Source organism: Nelusetta ayraudi, unplaced genomic scaffold (assembly GCF_046127955.1).
Source record: "Nelusetta ayraudi isolate G7.1 ecotype Tasmania unplaced genomic scaffold, CSIRO-AGI_Nayr_v1 ptg000118l, whole genome shotgun sequence".
NCBI lineage: Eukaryota > Metazoa > Chordata > Actinopteri > Tetraodontiformes > Monacanthidae > Nelusetta > Nelusetta ayraudi.
Window position 1 is genome coordinate 277,754 of NW_027466168.1, and position 18,408 is coordinate 296,161.

At 49.9% G+C, this 18,408-nt stretch overlaps 2 protein-coding genes across 5 annotated transcripts in view; one reads left to right on the forward strand and one right to left on the reverse strand.

Moving 5' to 3' along the window:
* The window catches only part of daam1b (dishevelled associated activator of morphogenesis 1b), a 46,710-nt gene extending 33,363 nt beyond the window's left edge, over positions 1 to 13,347 (forward strand). For 3 of the 4 annotated variants that reach the window (XM_076049569.1, XM_076049570.1, XM_076049571.1), the window contains exons 5-26: positions 121 to 215; positions 827 to 1,160; positions 1,236 to 1,346; positions 1,466 to 1,569; positions 1,908 to 1,974; positions 2,157 to 2,274; positions 2,908 to 3,046; positions 3,309 to 3,367; positions 3,666 to 3,853; positions 4,365 to 4,691; positions 4,981 to 5,088; positions 5,646 to 5,675; positions 6,515 to 6,612; positions 6,769 to 6,853; positions 7,775 to 7,881; positions 8,222 to 8,310; positions 8,395 to 8,563; positions 8,678 to 8,785; positions 8,871 to 8,931; positions 9,387 to 9,518; positions 11,636 to 11,806; positions 12,495 to 13,347. In XM_076049569.1, the coding sequence (XP_075905684.1) occupies positions 121 to 215; positions 827 to 1,160; positions 1,236 to 1,346; positions 1,466 to 1,569; positions 1,908 to 1,974; positions 2,157 to 2,274; positions 2,908 to 3,046; positions 3,309 to 3,367; positions 3,666 to 3,853; positions 4,365 to 4,691; positions 4,981 to 5,088; positions 5,646 to 5,675; positions 6,515 to 6,612; positions 6,769 to 6,853; positions 7,775 to 7,881; positions 8,222 to 8,310; positions 8,395 to 8,563; positions 8,678 to 8,785; positions 8,871 to 8,931; positions 9,387 to 9,518; positions 11,636 to 11,806; positions 12,495 to 12,707 (2,913 nt within the window). In that variant the 3' untranslated portion in view covers positions 12,708 to 13,347. The remainder of the gene's footprint in view (positions 1 to 120; positions 216 to 826; positions 1,161 to 1,235; positions 1,347 to 1,465; positions 1,570 to 1,907; positions 1,975 to 2,156; positions 2,275 to 2,907; positions 3,047 to 3,308; positions 3,368 to 3,665; positions 3,854 to 4,364; positions 4,692 to 4,980; positions 5,089 to 5,645; positions 5,676 to 6,514; positions 6,613 to 6,768; positions 6,854 to 7,774; positions 7,882 to 8,221; positions 8,311 to 8,394; positions 8,564 to 8,677; positions 8,786 to 8,870; positions 8,932 to 9,386; positions 9,519 to 11,635; positions 11,807 to 12,494) is intronic. The other variant, XM_076049572.1, reaches the window with a different exon arrangement.
* Positions 13,348 to 13,990: 643 nt separating this feature from the next.
* l3hypdh (trans-L-3-hydroxyproline dehydratase) lies at positions 13,991 to 17,990 on the reverse strand. Its single transcript, XM_076049573.1, has 6 exons — positions 17,847 to 17,990; positions 16,733 to 17,223; positions 16,347 to 16,516; positions 16,144 to 16,266; positions 15,235 to 15,372; positions 13,991 to 14,686 (listed from the first exon to the last, which is right to left on the reverse strand). The coding sequence occupies exons 2-6, from the start codon at positions 17,208 to 17,210 to the stop codon at positions 14,561 to 14,563; spliced, it is 1,035 nt and encodes a 344-aa protein (XP_075905688.1). The 5' UTR covers positions 17,211 to 17,223; positions 17,847 to 17,990; the 3' UTR covers positions 13,991 to 14,560.
* Positions 17,991 to 18,408: the final 418 nt, after the last annotated feature.

Sequence of the window (18,408 nt, forward strand, 5' to 3'; positions counted from 1 at the left end):
CTCGGCAAGCATCTCCCATCAGATCGCACCGGCGCGCTTGGCATTGTGATGTAATGAAATCAAGATGCTTTCTCTTCGCATGGCGACTGCTGCTAACCAAGTTGTTTTTCCCCCCTCCAGAGAAAGATTCTCCTCGCGCTGGAGAAGGAGGACGAGGAGGAGAGGAACAAAACCATCGAGAGCCTGAAGACGGCTCTGAGGACGCAGCCCATGAGGTGAAATAACCCCCACCTGCTCGTCCTTTGTGTTAAATGTCACTTGGCCGCAGCTCCTCTCTGAAGCCTCGCCTCGTGTAAATGTATGTAAATGTGTCCTTTTTGCTGCCAATAGCTGTAAATGTCGCTTTAGATTCGCTGACGATGTGACGATGTGACTCAAAGGGACTTGAAGGTCGCACATACCGTAGATTTGACTTTGTCTCCGTCCTGTCAGCGAAGGCACAAATGAAGAAAATAAATATTTTACCGCTTCTGTGAGCTCCACTATTTCCATTAAAACCTGCCCTATGTGATGTCACAAAGGGCCCTGATCCATCTATCTTGGATAGATCTATCTTGTTCCCTGTCCAAAACACGTGGAGGGTCCGATTAGGAAGTTGAGGAAGCCAGCGTTGCGTGGGAAGCTGCAAACAGAGGGCTAATTGATGATTGATCATGCAAAGCTGCTCCACTGGAGCCTGTGGCAGCTTTATTGATGTGAACGATTGCAATATGAAACCTTCAAAGTGTCTGATTCTAAAGTCAAACTCCTTCTTCTCCTTCCTGCTTCTTCTTCTTCTTCTTCTTCTCCTCCTTCTTCCTTCTTCTTCCTTCTTCCCTCCCCGCAGGTTCGTGACGCGCTTCATCGACCTGGACGGCCTGACGTGCGTGCTCAACTTCCTGAAGAGCATGGACTACGAGACCACCGAGTCGCAGATCCACACGTCGCTCATCGGCTGCATCAAGGCGCTGATGAACAACTCGCAGGGCCGCGCCCACGTGCTCTCGCACTCGGAGAGCATCAACATCATCGCCCAGAGCCTGGCCACGGAGAACGTCAAGACCAAAGTGGCCGTGCTGGAGATCCTGGGCGCCGTGTGCCTGGTGCCCGGCGGCCACCGCAAGATCCTGGAGGCCATGCTGCACTACCAGCGCTTTGCCAGCGAGAGGACGCGCTTCCAGGTGAGCGAATCAAGGATTGGATGCAATTCAATTCAGAAAGTTTCAAGAGATGACGTAACGGCTTTTGCCCCGCAGACGCTCATCAACGACCTGGACCGCAGCACGGGGAGGTACAGGGACGAGGTCAACCTGAAAACAGCCATCATGTCCTTCATCAACGCGGTGCTGAGTCAAGGCGCCGGAGAGGTAATTAAAAAAGAGAAAAAAAAAAACATTGGGCGCCCTCAGTGTCCTCCTCTCGCTCTGATGACGTCATCTCTGGAAAAAAAGAAAACTCTCCCCCCCTGTTTGTTCCTCATCCGTAGACAAGTTTGGAATTCCGTATTCACCTGCGATACGAGTTCCTCATGCTGGGGATCCAGCCGGTCATCGATAAGCTGCGCTTGCATGAAAACTCCACATTGGACAGGTGAGACCAGGACGGATCACTTTGTTTTCAAACCTGCTTTGTAAAACAAAAGTTGACAAACATGAAGTCAAATATATCTTGTTTATCGTCTATAATGATATATATTAGCTATACCAGCAATGCAGCCTATTGGATTTCCAAGATATTCCCAGTCGATCCTCAACTTGAAAGGAAGTGAGACCGGGTGGTCAGCCCCTTGTGATGTCACAAAGGGTCGTGACATGACATGACGCGACTCCTTCAAACTATGACTTTTCTTTTGTGTGTGCGTGTGTGTGTGTTGTGTGTGTTGTGTGTGTGTTCTGGATCCTCTAACCGACTGATTCTCCTCCTCGCAGACATTTAGATTACTTCGAGATGCTGCGGAACGAGGATGAGCTGGCTCTGTCGAAACGCTTCGAATCGGTAAGGCCACGGAGGGAAAGCAGGCAGTCTCCACAGTCAGAAGTGTGTGTGTGTGTGTGTGTGTGTGTGTGTGTGTGTGTGTGTGTGTGTGTGTGTGTGTGTGTGTGTGTGTGTGTGTGTGTGTGTGTGTGTGTGTGTGTGTCGGACTGACTCCTGTCCCTGTGTTTCCTCCTCCCCTGCAGGTACACATAGACACCAAAAGTGCCACGCAAGTTTTCGACCTCATCCGCAAGAAGATGAACCACACTGACGCATACCCGCACTTTATGTCTGTGCTGCACCACTGCCTCCTCATGCCACGTGAGTGTCCGCTCGCCGTCGCTGCACAGGTTCTGTGTGGGGGGGGGGGAGGGAGTTGTTTTCTTTGGATTTGTGAAATCGAATTAAAAAGGACTTTGTCTGAGTTAAAACGTTGTGAGATCGCAGGCCTGTTCTCACTCGGCGTCCCGACTTTCCCCAATGTGGGACCAGAAAAAGAGAGATAAGGATGTTGACTTAGTCCAGATTCGTCTGCCCCGAAACCAGTTGGATAAGCCCGTTCCCAGGGAAGGTGAACGTTTGACTGGCTCAGACTCTTTTCAGCTGGTATTTGCTTTATTTAAAAGTTTTCCCACGTCCTTCGAAAGGTCCTCGCTCACCTTCCGATCTTGGCGGCCCTCAAGAGTTCAAATATCCCTCTGTCGTCGATACCAGACGATTAAACTGCAGCTGATAGCGATGCTTTGACTTGAGCCGTCGTCGATCAACATGATAATCCTGCTAGCCGTTGTTTCCCTTCTGAAAAGATACTGTTTTCGGTTTTGTTATTTTCGACTTGGCCGATTTGTTGTTTATAAATTCGTCAGCCGCCGCGCTTCCAGATGCAATGATGCAATTCGAGACTCGAGAGAGTCGGCGCCCCGGCTAACGAGCGTCTCTTCCGCTCCCCTGCAGATAAGCGGAGCGGCAACACGGTGCAGTACTGGCTGCTGCTGGACCGCATCGTCCAGCAGATGGTCCTGCAGAACGACAAGGGTCACGACCCCGACGTCACGCCACTGGAGAACTTCAACGTGAAGAACGTCGTCCGGATGTGAGTCCCTCTGATCGCTAGCACCCCCCCTCCACCCCCAACCCCCAACCCACCCAGAACCCCCTTCCTCCCCCGGCGCGACAGAAAATGAGCGGCTGGGACTGATTAGCCGCTAACACGGCGTGAAGAACGGAACCAACAAAACAACACAAAACACATGCTCGTCACTGCGGGATTAAAAATATCTCGGCCGCAGAAGAATTTCACAAGAATTCTGACTGGAGCATGCGCTCATTATTGTGGCCGTCGTTGTCCTCTGCAGGCTCGTCAACGAGAATGAAGTCAAGCAGTGGAAAGAGCAGGCGGAGAAGATGAGAAAAGGTTTGCAAGGAGCTTCCTGAAGTGATGAATGATGAATTAAAGGTCCAGTGTGTGACATCTGGCTTGATTGATGACTTTTATATTGGCAGAAGCCTAACATACTGTCCTTGAATAAGCCAAAGGATCTTGCTGCTAGCTAGCAGCCTGACACTGCCCTCAGTGTAACATGCACTGCCAGACGGGCTTCCTTAAAAATTTTATACACCGGACCTTTAAAATAAAATAAAAAAAAAAATCAACAATGATACTTGGCTGAAAACTAAAAAAAAAAAACAAACCTGGCTCCGCTGTCCTGCAGAGCACCACGAGCTGCAGCAGAAGTTCGAGAAGAAGGAGCGCGAATGTGACGCCAAGACGCAGGAGAAGGAGGACATGATGCAGACGCTGAACAAGATGAAGGAGAAGCTGGAGAAGGAGACCAGCGAGCACAAGCACGTCAAGCAGCAAGTGACCGAGCTCAACCAGCAGCTGCACGAGCTCAGCACCGTAAGAGTCTGACACACTCAGCAGTAGCGGTGTTTGCTCAAAACCGGAAAATTGCGATTAAAAAAAAACGCTCATGGAAACTTGGGAAATCCTCTCAAACATGGCTGAAAACGTGACGTACGGGGTTCACGTGACCAGTTCACTTCCAGTGGAAATGGTGCGTTATGATTGGACGGAGGAGGAGACGTTTTGTTTTTGTTTTTTACAAGTAATCAAAGAATAAATAGAAAATATAACAACCGTTCTTGACGGCAAAGAAACGTAAACAGACGAAAGCTAACTCAATTCTCGTAAAACGTTGGATGAGATTTTACGAGAATTTCGGTTTATGTGTTTTACTCCATTCAATGGAAACACCTGCAAATCGCAAATTGTACTTTGTGGAAATTTTAGAAACAGCGCTTTTATTTTGCGACAAACTGTCATGGAAACGCAGCTAGTGTGGAACATTCAAAAAATAAAGAATGTAAGCCTCTCCCTCTCCTCTCCCCCCTGCCCCCCTCCCCCTCAGAGACAGGCAGCCGTGGTGCCCGGCGGGCCCCCGCTGGCCCCGGGCTCACCGGGTGGTCCCGCGTGTCCTCCGCCGCTGCCGGGCTTCGGGGGCTCGGCTCCCGCGATGCCTCCTCCGCCGCCGCCGCCCCTCCCCGGAGGCATGATGGCGCCGCCGCCTCCTCCGCCGCCCCCTCCCCCGGGCATGCCCCCGCCACCGCCGGGCCGCCCCGCCATGGGAGGCATCCCCCCGCCACCGGGGGCGCCACTGGGGCCCTCGCTGAAGAAGAAGAACATTCCGCAGCCCTCCAACGCCCTCAAGTCCTTCAACTGGTCCAAGTTGGAGGAGGTGAGGCAGCGATGAAGATCTGAGCCTATTGCTGCTGTTAATGTCTTCACTTCCTCTCTTCTCTGCTGTTATATATTTATTAAATTGGTGACAGGAGTTTGTTTCTGTTTGGGGAAATTGGAGACATTTATTGAGTGGTGTCACTTTTTTCACCTCTTCTTTCACGTCTTAGCTTCTGATTGATGCTGCTGATGATGATTTTGTTTGTTACTGACTCGACATGAGTAGTTGAACTCATAAAGGGATGCTTGAAGGTGAAGCTCTCCTCCTCTCCTCCTCTCCTGCTCAGAGTAAACTGGAGGGCACCGTGTGGACGGACGTGGACGACGTCAGAGTCTTTAAAACCCTGGACCTGGAGGACATTGAGAAGACCTTCTCGGCCTACCAGAGGCAGCAGGTACTGAGGACGGCGCCACTGATTTGACTGCAGAGAGTCGGGTGGCGAAGGATAAAGTTAGCCGGCCTGGCTGTGGCTTTGGAATGCCTCCTTGTCATCGTGTCGTAATTGCGAATGCATGAAGCGAACGAGCTGCTCACACCATCGTCTTTATGTCATTATTTTCTTGATAACGTTTCCTCCCATTGCTTCGTTGTTGCAGTCGTTGCGCTCACACGCGCTCATGACTATCGTGTCCGGTCTAGCAGGCAGCATGAGTCGCTCCTTAGCATTTTCCTCCAAACATCAACGCTCAAACAAACTTCTGCACGCTTCATTAAAAACGATGCTTGACCACGTCGAGAGTCGGCGGCGGAACGAGCCGTAGCCCCGCCCCCACACGGGCGGCGTGCATGTGCGCGGCATGTGCGAACGAGCGTGCACGGTGGTCACACGTAGGCGTGGCCTCGAGCTGCAAAGTTTTTGTTTTTGTTTTTTTCAAAGGGCTGCGATCACGTAACTGCTTGACTCGTTCTAATGTTTGCTCACATCTTTCCCGCTTCTCGCCTGCATTCCAGGACTTCTTAACGATCAATAACAGCAAGCAGGTGAGTGCACACTGGACACTGTGGGTGTGACTCGGCGTGTTTCTCCAGCTCCCCCCTCCTTCTTCAGTGTGTGTCTCCAACACTTTATCTTGCAGACTGGCCTGGGTGGGTGGGTGGGTGGCAGTGTTGTAGTCAAGACGGCACCAACTGAGACCAAGACATTATCATGACTAGAGAGCATCGGGATCGAGACAAAACTGAGACATTTGGAGTTTGAGACTTTATATACCAGAGAAAAATAACAAAAAATTGACCAGTATCGTTTTTAAACGACAACATTTCTTCTCAGCAAGGTGTCTTTTAGTGAGTTTCTTTAACATTTTGCTGCTTTGCCAACATACTATTAAAAAACAACAACTTTGCTTCATAAAACAAAGTAGGAATACGGGGTAGGGTGTCACTCTGGGTGTCACAAGCAGAAAGCAGCAGCAGCTGGATTCTTTTCTGTTATTATCGTGTCATTACAGTGTTGGCTGAGTCTTGACTGGTCTTGATCAAATATCCCCAGTCTGAGATGAGACCGAGACCCTTAAGAAGTGGTCTCGAGACCAATCTTGAGTACTACAACACTAGGTGGTGGTGGTGGGGGGGGTGAGGGTTCAGAGTGGTGGTGGTGGTGGTGGTAGCCGTCATCGTCGTTTTCGCCTGTTTGTGTAGTTGTTGTTGCATGTTCTGGTTCTGAGTTGGTGTGTACTGTGTGCCCCCCCCACCCCCCATTTCCCATTTCCCTCTTTGTTTCTCTCTCTTCTTCACGGAGGCTCTGTTGGGTGACTGTCATGTTTGAAATTGCTAGCCTGACACCTTTTTTCTGTTTTTTTTCCTCAATGCGGCGCCGACAGAAAGAGGCCGAGGACGACACGCTGGGCTCCAAGAAAGTGAAGGAGCTGTCGGTCATCGACGGCCGCCGGGCTCAGAACTGCAACATCCTGCTGTCGCGGTGCGTGCACTTCTGCGACCCGACCCACAGTTTGAAAACAAATTAGAAATATGCCATCATATATTTAGATGGATATCACAGTGCGCAGAGTTTCTGGATTATTTTCAAAGTGCTTTCCCCGGTTGCCCCCCCCCCCCCCCCCCCCCCCCCCCACAGGCTGAAGCTCTCCAACGAGGAGATCAAGAGAGCCATTCTCACCATGGACGAGCAGGAGGACCTTCCTAAAGACATGCTGGAGCAGGTACGGCGCTGTCAGGACCTCCCTGAACTCAAAACACTGTCCTGATACGTTCCGTGTTGGAGAGAAAAAAAGCTAGAAAAATAAATAAATAAAGAGGCAAAAGACACACAGGCCCTGTGGGTACCCAGCATCCTTTGCGCGCCGCCTGCTGCAGATGGAGTGAGACGGCAAAGAGTGACAGATTTTGCCAGATTACAGATGCACGCAATGAAAAGAAAATAAGAGAAGAAAGCCCCGCCCACATTCAGCCGCTGCCAGACTTCATTATTTAATAAACAGCAACTTTACTGCTTTCCTGTTGTCATGACCTGAACTGTAGTTACCCCAGCTGACAAAAGCCGTCCAGTCAGGGTGGAGAACATGTCTGGGTTGGTTGGAGATTAGAGAGGGGGGGGAAAAAATAAAAAGGCAGATTTTTCTCCCCCTGCTAGATTTTATCCTGAGCGTGTCAGACGTCTCGGCTCCACACGCACGTTTAAAAGTGACTTGATTGTTTTTGAGTGAAGTGGAGGAGAATCGAGATTAGAGGGAGCTACCGGCAGTAGAACCTCACGAGACTGACGGACAGACAGACGTCCACTCAAACATCACAATGTGCTTCCAGTTAGCGGCTGGATGTTTTCCATTCTGGCCGCGGTGAAGTAATGCAAACAAGTCGGGACGACTTTATGATCTTCCTCCTGCAAGCTCCTCCGAAAAATGTTTTCCGGATGATGACATGGAGCCTGTTTTAGATCCGACAACACTGCGGACGTCCAGAGAGACAACCCAGTGCAGTGTGTGTGTGAGACTGTGTGTGTGTGAGCAGAGACTGAGCCCAGATCATCCGCCTGCATTAAATGGGGAGTGAGATAGATTTTTATTGCATTATTTATTGTTCAAACTGGGTCTCTTTCGCTCTCTCTCTTTGTGCCTCCGCAGCTGCTGAAGTTTGTCCCGGAGAAGAGCGACGTGGACCTGCTGGAGGAGCACAAGCACGAGCTGGACCGCATGGCCAAGCCCGACCGCTTCCTCTACGAGATGAGCAGGTAGCCGAGGAGGCAAAGGAACAAAGAGCCGAGCCGGTTTGGCCGAACGTGGCTTTGTCAACAGCGCTTGTACAAAGCTGCCATCTAATTTCAGACACTGCGGTTTTATTAGCAGAAGTTTATGAGCCGGATTTCACGGACGCGGCCAGCGTGGGTTGCATGTTCTGCACGCTGCTAAGGAAAGCAAAGAAAGCAGATTTGATTGTTTAGCGCTGGCAAGGGTTCAAAATCCTTTGCCGTTATTATGCAAGCATAACCATATTACGAAAGAGGATTAGAGAGATTTTTCCAGTTTTAAGTTGAAATTTTGTGAATAAACATTTTCCACCCTCCCGTGCAGGATAAACCACTACCAGCAGCGGCTGCAGTCGCTCTACTTCAAGAAGAAGTTTGCCGAGAGGATAGCTGAGATCAAACCCAAGGTGGAAGGTGAGGAAGCCGTCGGCGGTCACGTTCACCCCATTCAAGTGTCTTTCAATGAATCTCTTGACTCTTTTTTTCCCCTCCTCTCAGCTCTGACCAGGGCCTCCAAGGAGATTTTACACAGCAGGAACCTGAAGCAGCTGCTGGAGGTGGTGCTGGCCCTGGGCAACTACATGAACAAGGGCCAGAGGGGCAACGCGTACGGCTTCAAGGTGTCCTCGCTCAACAAGATCGGCGACACCAAGTCCAGCATCGACAAGTGAGGAAGCGCTGGGCGGGGGTTGGTGGTGGTGCTGGTGGTGGTGGTGCTGGTGGTGGTGTGTTTTTAGTTTTAGTCTTTTTTCACGCCTCACGCGTTGACGTCTGCGCGCAGGAACGTCACTCTGCTGAACTACCTGATCACCATCCTGGAGAAGAAGTACCCCAAGGTCCTGGTGTTCCAGGAGGAGCTGCAGAGCATCTCAGAGGCTGCAAAAGTCAAGTAGGTGGTCGAACCTGGAGCCACGCGGCCGCTGCCGCCGGTCGCAGTTTTTGCGATAACACGGATGTTATGGTTTTTCTCGCAGCATGACGGAGCTGGAGAAGGACATCGGCAACGTGCGCAGCGGCCTGACGAATGTGGAGCGCGTGAGTCACAAGCCGCTGTAGTTAGTTGAATCACAAATTTAGAAAATAAAAGTCTTTGCTTTTGCAAAGCTCTGCAGCCGTGTTGGTGTTGTTTGAAGGAGAAATTTAGCGGTTGGCTCACTTCAATTTCAGATGTTGTTGCTGTTTCTGCTTCTGTATTGTGGCGTTTCCCGTCAGTTAGCGTGCTGATTAAATTAAACATCAAATAAGTCATCCGTTAATACCTTTCATTGCTTTTGTCTGCTGCCGTCTCTGCGGATTCACCGCAGTATTAGGCTGAAGTCGCATCATTTAGGTCAAACGATTTTCCAAAAATCTAAATTTATTGATTTTTTTTTTTCTAAAAATCTCTACAGCTCAATAAATCTCAGTTTGTCTGTTTGTTTGTTTTTTTGGTGTTTTTGCTCCAGCTCATATTCAGTCTCTCTCTCTCCCCCCCGCCCCCCCCCCGACAGGAGCTGGAGCACCAGAAGAAGCAGGCGCAGGTGCCGGGCGATAAGTATGTGTCGGTGGTGAGTCAGTTCATCACGGTGGCCAGCTTCAGTTTCTCGGACGTGGAGGACTCCCTGGGCGAGGCCAAGGACCTGGTGAGCGCCGCTCGTCACCGTCCCTCGCAAACCGCCACCTGGTCAAAGTGTCGCACATCCTCGTGGCTTCCTGCCGCCGCCGGCTCAGTCGCCGCCGCAGCTGTTTTCCACGCGGCTCTCTGCCCCCCCCGGCAGGAAACCCGCCGGAGGGTCTGAAGTGTTTAGGGCTTCCTGCCGCAGCAGTTATTGGCCGGGCGGCCCGCTGGGTGCAGGTCAGCGGGGAGAGCGGAGGCACAAAGAGCCGGATGTCGTCTTTGCACTTTGGTCTGCGGGCGTCGCCGCGTTAATCACCTTATATAACGCAGCCTGACGGTAGCTCACTGCTGCCCGCTGCGTGCAGTCAGTCGGCAGGCATTTTGAAATGCAGTGACGCAGTTTGTTGAGTGTATCACCAGGACAGGAGCCGGGCACACCTTCTCACTGGGCCGGTTTTGCTTTCGTTTTCACGGCCGTTTATTACATTGTAGAGTCTCCCTGAAGGCGTCAACACTCTGAGCGTGTTTTATATTTCAGATTCTTTAGCGTAGCCACAATTCATATAAACACACAGTACCCGGTCCAAGGTTTGGACGCACCTGGTTCTTCTCTACCTTTGCTACTTTCTACACTGTAGGTACATTCGGAAGACATCAAATGTACGACCAAGATGTGTGGATTAATTCTAGATTATCTAAAATATAAAACCTTTTGTTTTGTTTAATACATATTCCATATGTTGTTCATTCATAGTTCTGAAGCCTTGAGTGACAATCGAACAATGTCAATAGTCATGAAAATGAAAGAAATGGGTCCAAAGCTTTGACTGGTACTGGAATTCAATACATCCTGCTCATCTAGTTGATGTTTTCAGTGTGTCGCTACAGTGCAGAAAGTAATAACTGGTGCTGATAATAACTGCATTAAGCAGGCGTGTCCAAGCCTTGGACTGGCAGTGTGTCTCCGCTGGTGCAGCAGCCGACTGCGACAGGCGTCAATCACGGTTGGAAACACAAGCGGCTGTAAAAAAGGGTCAAAGTCCAGTGGAGTGTGATCGAGTCACAGCCCGGCGGCAAGTGTCGAGTGTGGTTCTGATCTTCTCTGCTGCTGGAGTCGAGCAGCGTTCAGGATCTTTGTTCAGGACCTTTGCAGACCTGTGAGTGCAGTTCAGTTTGCTTGGTTTTGAGATTGATTTTTCAATCCGGAAGCCGACCCACCCAGAGCTTCACCCCCCCTCAGGACAAACACGTGTGCTAAAGTACGTTTGTCGCTGCTGGACAGGAAATGGGATTTTTTTTTTTTTTTTTCTCCCAGAGAGTCTCGGTCAACGTGCAGAGGCGGTCACATGGTCGCAGTCATGCACTGTCTGTGAATCATTCACTGCGTCCAGGTTGCTCCCGGTGAGACTTTACAACAGCTCGCTGCACCTGGTGGTGGGGGGGGGTTTGGTGAGAGGCTCCAAATGAATCTCTCTCACACACACACACACACACTTCAGCAGGATAGAAAGTCCACGGTGGATCAGTTAGACTGAGTCATTGGTGTAAAACGGCTCTTTGCCGAGTCGAGCGAGCTGCAAAAAAAAACAAAAAAAAAAAAAAACGTTGGGGGGTCAGAGGGGGGATTTGGCCCGCAGCAGGAGCTCAACATCTGGATGTCGTCCCGTTTTAAGTAACTGACTCCGACTCCAGTGCGGCGCTGGTCTCTGGACTGGTCCCAGTAATCAGTAGCCGGACCTGCACCAGCTTCAAAAGCGCCACTGCGGAGAGCCGCCAACTAACGAGGTTCCTGTAAAAACAGGCCGAGACCAACTGACGGTGTTCACGCTGCTCGTTGCCTCGTCTCCTCCTCCTCTTCTTCATTCTCCTTCTTCCTCTCCTCTTCTTCCTCCCCCTCTTCTTTCTCCTCGCTGCACACACTTTAAATTGTTCATCTGATCTAATCTATTTATTTTCTTTTGTTCATTAATGGTTCACATGACTCGTTTACAGTGTCTATAATGTGTGTTGCTGTCCACTTTACTGCTGTAATGCTGGAAATGTCCCCACTGTGGGACTAATAAAGGAATATCTCATCTCATCTTATCTTATCTTTCTCTTCCTCCTCCTCCTCCTCCTCCTCTTCCTCCCCCTCCTCCGCAGTTCCTGAGGGCAGTCAAGCACTTTGGCGAGGACTCCCGCAAGATGCAGCCGGACGAGTTCTTTGGCATCTTCGACCAGTTCCTGCAGTCCTTCAGCGAGGCTCAGCAGGAGAACGAGAACATGCGGCGGCGCAAGGAGGAGGAGGAGCGCAGGGCCAAGATGGAAGCTCAGGTATGAGGTCACAGCCAGGGTTTAGTTGTTCAAGTTACTGTTGGTGGAAATGTTGCAGTGAAATCTTCACACTGCAAACTGAGGAAAACGTTTCAATTTTTTTTTTTTACTGCTGCATCCAAAACATCTGGATGGCAAATTATGATTGTTATTATTATTTTGCATCTTGACCCTGAACCTGTTACACACTGAAAATCACTTTTGCACTGAAATATTACAAGTAACCATTAATAACATGAACTTAATTGACTACAATATAATTTCAGCTGTGTTGAAGGTCAGAGGTCAGAGGTCGTGGCTGCACTGCTGTTCCATAGGGACGGAAATCCATTTGTAAATCTTGACCGCTTCCTCTTTTTTTTTTTTTGTCCCAACAGGGACACTGTAGTTTGAAGTTAAGGAGACTGAGTGAATGTTTTTGAGTTATTTTGAAAGTTTTTGGACAGAAGTTTTCAGTTTGGGAAGTTTTCCTTTCAGCTGAAGCTGCAACACTGCGTCAGACGGAACTGTGCTCCGTGAAAATGCACTGATCCTCCCAGTCTGTTCCCAGTCTGTTCCCAGTCTGTGAAAACACAGTGACGCAGTGCTGAGGCCTGGGTGGGGGGGTGCGGGGGAGGTGCGGGGGGGCTTTAGTCAGGCTTGTTGTGGTGGATGCCGTCATCTCTTCTCTCCTTCTTCTGGCCGCCAGCTGAAGGAGCAGCGGGAGAGGGAGCGCAAGGCGCGCAAGGCCAAGGCCAACGGCGAGGAGGACGGCGGCGAGTTCGACGACCTGGTGTCGGCGCTGCGCTCGGGCGAGGTCTTCGACAAGGACCTGTCCAAGATGAAGCGCAACCGCAAGCGCATCAACAACCAGGGCACGGACTCGGGCCGCGAGCGCCCCGTCACCAAGCTCAACTACTGAGCCTTCATCAAGCCTCCACAGACAGACATTCCTCCATTGGCTCAGCCCCGCCCACCTCAACCCAAGCTCCGCCCACCGCCCCGCCCCGCCCCGCCCAGCCCAGCTGGGCCACACCACACGCAGTCCTTTCATCCTCCCACATCTCAAAAGCCAAAAGTTGTTACCGACGACCAAAATTGGAAAATCTGCTGCTGCTGCCGCTGCCGCCTGCCGCTGCCGCCTGCACGAACAGTTCGGTCCAGTGGAGAACTTTCCAAAAAGAAGAGCAGAATGTTTTTTTTTTGTTTTTTTTTTAAATTAAAATAATAATACATATTATTGTTGTTTTTTTTAGAAGCGTTTCCCTCCAGGTGGTTTCATAGCAGCAAATGTGTTTTTTGTACGTGGGAATCTATGCACAGCGCAGCGTGTGCGGCTCCTCCAGGGCTTGACGCTCCATCCAAACAGGAGGACGATGACGGAGGAGGAGGAGGAGGAGGAGTAGGAGGAGAAGATAAAAGGACACATGGGGCCATTTTGTACGGATTGATGTCACGGTTTTGAGAGGGGGCGGCTTTGGAACCCCCGACTCGCGTCTCCACAAAGTTTTTTCGGATTAAAAAAAAGAAAAGAAAAAACAAGAAAAAGACCGAATCTAAAATTCCTCCCGACTCTGCTTCTCCCTCGCGGTCAGAACCCGATTCTGAGGTTCTGAAGGTTCCGAGCGCGAAGCGACGGACGCGGCTGTTTAGCAGAGTTGTCGTTTGTTTGTTTTGTTTTTCTATCCATCATTATTTACGAGCAGCATTTATATATCGGATCACTGTATGTTTAATATGAACTTGTTTGTTTTTTTTTTTGTTCCTCTCCTGTTAAGAGCTGGCCTTAACTCTGTTGATTTTAATTGTTGAGTGGGTACTCTCTAAAAGGCCTGGGCCTCGTCTGCAATTTCTCAACAAGTGTGGACACTCACAGATGTGGTATATCTATATATATATATATATATAAATATATATATATAGATATATATATATAAGGTTGCGTGCTTGTTACACATGCACAGAAATAATAACTATGCTAAATGCCATTTAAAAAAAACAAAAAAAAACATACCCAGTAGATGCAATACCTATTCCCCTGATGGGAGTGCCCTCCTCCTTTTATCAAATAGGTAAATGAATGTGTTTTTTTTTTTTTCTTCTCTGCGCTGGCTGGATTTACACACCAAAAAAAAAGAAAAAAAGCAGATTTCTCTTTATTTAAACGCCACAACCAGGGCAGACTTTTTGTTTTTACCCCTCCCCCCTCGCCCAACACCTCCAGCTGTGTGAATTCATCCAGCGACAGAAACCTCCTCATTGGACTTTTTCTAATTTAAAATATTGCCTTCCATTGTAAAAAAAAAAAGAAAAAAAAAAAAAAAAAAGAAAATGACCTGTTAAGAATAAATGGTTAAAAAAAACAACAGAGTTCTGAGTTTTTGCATTAGATCAAACATTCACTCGCAACATCTCCAGAGATTTATTTGTTCTGATCATCTGTTTGGAAAAGACACTTTGAAGACTCATAAGGCAAACAGGACCCTAAATCAAACAGAATCATGGCTCCCCCTATTGGCTAATCAGCGCTAATGAACAATAACACCCCCCCACCACCACCACCACCACCACCCCAACAACTAACCTTTCTCTAACATGAACCTTCTTATCATCCAGCAACAGATGATCACCTTTATTCCACTCTTCACTTTGAAAAGGATCATCGAGTCTGTTCGCCGATCGTCTTCTGCCAACACATTTTTTTCTCCTCCCACAAAGGAAAAAAAAAAAAACCCTGAGCGTGAAGAGGAGCGGTGTAAGCGGGGGAGCGCCAGCTCAGCTGAGCAGAAAACCACCTGTGAGCCGGTCGTCAGGCTCCTGGATGAAGGTGGAGGCTCCGGTGTAGAAGGCTCTGCCGGCCACCTCCACCACCACCGCCTTGAAGTCTCCGCACCGAGTCTCCTGAGGGACAAGCAGGACGAGCAGGTTGTTAAATGCACCTTGACGTCCCACCACCGGGGCACTGCAGAGGTGCTCGGGGAGAGTTTGTTTTATTTCACATCAGGTAGGAGGAAAAAAAGAAGAAGCAGAAGCTCTGACGCCGTCGACTCCTCCGTACTGGTGGGTTTTTATTTCTACACGTGTGATTTCCATTACGGAGGTGTAACATTTGACATCTTTAGACGGTAGAACCGCCCCGGCTTCCCACTGGGTCGCCGTAAATCTGCCAGCAGATGGCCGGTGATGGCGTGACCAAATGCCCCCCCCCCCCGAGCTTTACGGACAGGTGCGACGCATCAAAACTGTCACCTGGGGGAGCTGGAGGCCGCTGACGATGTGAGCATCGCGTTCACGGGATAAATAAAAAATAACGTAGGCACCTCATCTTGTAATTACGAGATAACATAAAGAAAACGTCTGTAAACCCTCTAATCAGTGGGCAAAGATGGCTAGAATAGAAGACAGACAGACAGACAGATGGAGAGGTGGTGTTGTAGTTGTCGTCGTACCTGGACGGCTTTCCCGGTGAACAGGGAGCCGGTGGCTCCGCTCTGGAAGCTCCTGGTCTGGTGGAGCTGGATGAGGCCTTTGTGGTACTGCAGAGCCACTCGGGCCGTCACGCCAGAACCGCAGGGGCTCCGGTCCACCTGTTGGGAGGGAGGGTGGGTATTGGGGGGGGCACACCTGTCACTCACTCATCTCTGAAAACTCAGCCGAGTCGCTTTTGATGTTGGAGCACATCTCTCTCTCTCTCTCTCTCTCTGTCTCTCTGTCTCTCTCTCTCCCTCTGTCTGTCTCTCTCTCTGTCTGTCTGTCTCTCTCTGTCTGTCTGTCTCTCTCTGTCTGTCTGTCTGTCTCTCTCTCCGTCTGTCTGTCTGTCTCTCTCTCTGTCTGTCTCTCTCTCTGTCTCTCTCTCTCTCTCTCTCTCTGTCTGTCTCTCTCTCTCTCTCTCTCTCTCTGTCTCTCTGTCTCTCTCTCTCCCTCTGTCTGTCTCTCTCTCTGTCTGTCTCTCTCTCTCTCTCTCTCTGTCTGTCTGTCTCTCTCTGTCTGTCTGTCTGTCTCTCTCTCCGTCTGTCTGTCTGTCTCTCTCTCTGTCTGTCTCTCTCTCTGTCTCTCTCTCTCTCTCTCTCTGTCTGTCTGTCTCTCTCTCTCTGTCTCTCTCTCTCTGTCTGTCTCTCTCTCTGTCTGTCTCTCTCTCTCTCTCTCTCTCTGTCTGTCTCTCTCTCTGTCTGTCTGTCTCTCTCTCTCTGTCTCTCTCTCTCTGTCTGTCTCTCTCTCTGTCTGTCTCTCTCTCTCTGTCTCTCTCTCCCTCTCTCGCTGTCTCTCTGTCTGTCTCTCTCTGTCTCTCTCTCTGTCTGTCTGTCTCTCTCTCTCTGTCTCTCTCTCTCTCTCTCTCTCTCTCTCAGTGGGTGACCTACCTGGGCTTCGGCGAACACGCAGAGGTTGGCGGTGGCGTCGTTGCAGTACTGGTCCTTGCCGTCGGTGAGGATGGTGCCGTAGATGAAGGCCAGGTCGTCACTGGTGGGATGGTGCAGCTTCACCTGCGGGAGGAGAGGGTTTATTTAAAATCAATAAAAATGAATATTTATAGCCTGCCTTTATAGCTGCCTCTGCTATCCACCTGGGACTTGACGGCGGCGGTCACGGCCGTGCCGGCGGCCACCAGGTCCCTGGTCCTGGACTGGGTCACGTCCAGGCCGAACCTCTGGGCGTCCACCAGGGCGTAGAAGGCTCCTCCGTAGCTGATGTCCACCGTCACCTCGCCGAAACCTTCCACCGTCACCGTCATGTCTGCACACCAGTCACGCCAGTTAGTGTTTCTCAACTGGTGGCTCGCAAGCCAAAATTAGGTCGCAGAGCTGTTTTGATTGGGGTCGTGACTTCGTAGGCACGACAAAGTCACCTTCTTGCTGTGAGGGTCTCGAAGATTCTCAGAAGTTCTCAGAGGTTCTAAGAGGCTCGCTGAGGTTCTCAGAGATTCTTCAAGGTTCTCCGAGGTTCTCTTACCTGTGGCGAAGACGAACGCCGGCACGCTGTGGAACCTGACGCCGCCCGTCTTGCCGGCCGAGTACTCCACGAAGGCCTTGACCAGGCCGCAGGGGCAGTGGATGTTGACCTGCGTCTCGGGCGAGCGCGGCTCCTTCACCAGGCCGTAGTCGATGGCCAGGCGGCCCAGCGCCACCACGGCGTGGCCGCACATGGTGCTGTAGCCCTCGTTGTGCATGAAGAGCACGCCCAGGTCGGCCTCGGCCAGCTCGCTCGCCACCAGCAGAGCGCCGTACATGTCGTAGTGGCCGCGCGGCTCGAACATCAGCGCCCTCCGCAGTTTGTCCAGGTGCTGGCGGACGTAGCGGCGCTTGTCCAGCAGGCTCTCACCTTTGACCTCCGGGTAGCCGCTGAGGATGACGCGCAGGGGCTCACCGCCCGTGTGCATCTCCACCACCGAGATCTCGGCGCCCTCGTGTGGGGGAAGCTGCATGTGCATCTTGGCAGCTGACCTGCGGGTCGAGGGAGAGAGACGACTGGGTTGTTGTTTTTTTCCTATGTTCAGCTTGAAATTTACTTAGTAATTAAAGTTTAGAGAGCTTTTTTTTTTTTTTTGCTTTATTACCAGAGGTGGCAAAAGTATTCATATTTTGTACTTTGAATAAAAGTACAAAAACTTGTGTAAAAAATACTCCATCACTCAAGTAAAAGTAAGTACAGCTTCTGGAATGTCCATTTTGGCTCACGTCAAGTCACATGACCCGTGTATTTTACTTTTTTTTTTTTTTTTTTTTTTTGACAGCCAATCAGAGTGCGAGAGAGTCTGCACACTTCTCATAATCATTCCGATGTCGTGGTGGTGAGCGGCGCGTCTGCGAACTTTACGACACCCGTCCAACAACTCCATTGACGGCAGGTAACAACTCACTGACGTACTAGTTTGTCGCCGAACAGAACAAATGCAACAGAAGGCTCACAAACTTTCACGGAGTGTTTTTTGTTTTTGTTTTTTTTCTCCCCGTTTTGTTTTGTCTTGTTGTTTTTCCTGCCGTGCAAAGCGAGACATTATCCCGCTTTAAGTCCTTCAGTCACAACTTTGGTTTGGTCGACAGACTCGAGAGTTCGTTATATTTACCTCGGTGACGCTGTCAGTCTTCAGTTAAGGCTGCAGCAGCGGTTTTATCAGGCGAATTGGCAGATGAAGGGGGAAAAACAAACTGGGTGCACGTTTCGAGCCGGTGCCCCTCCAAAGTGGGACTTCAGCGCCTCCTGTCGACGCGGAGGCCCCATAGAGACGTCATGGCGCTGTTAAATTAAACATACTTTTAAACTTTTTTTGATTAAAAAAAAAAACTTTAAACGTTATCTTTAAATAGGTTTGCACTATTACAGTTTTATGTCTTTTTTTTTTTTTTTTTGCAGTTTTACATTTTCTTCATGCCGGTTTATTGAATTTTTCCTAATAATTTATTTTGAGCACCAGCTCATTATAAGTCTATTTGTTTGCTGCCTGGATCTAAAGTTAATGTGTTCATCTGCTTTATCAACCCTCCTCTGATATTAACTCTTAATATGCAGACGCTCCTTGTGCTCATGTATATTTATGTCATGAGTTGCTGCTGTACAACTTCCTACAGCAAATCAAATCTCACCAGCACTGCTTGAACTTATAAGTATCCACCAAAACACACATTTAA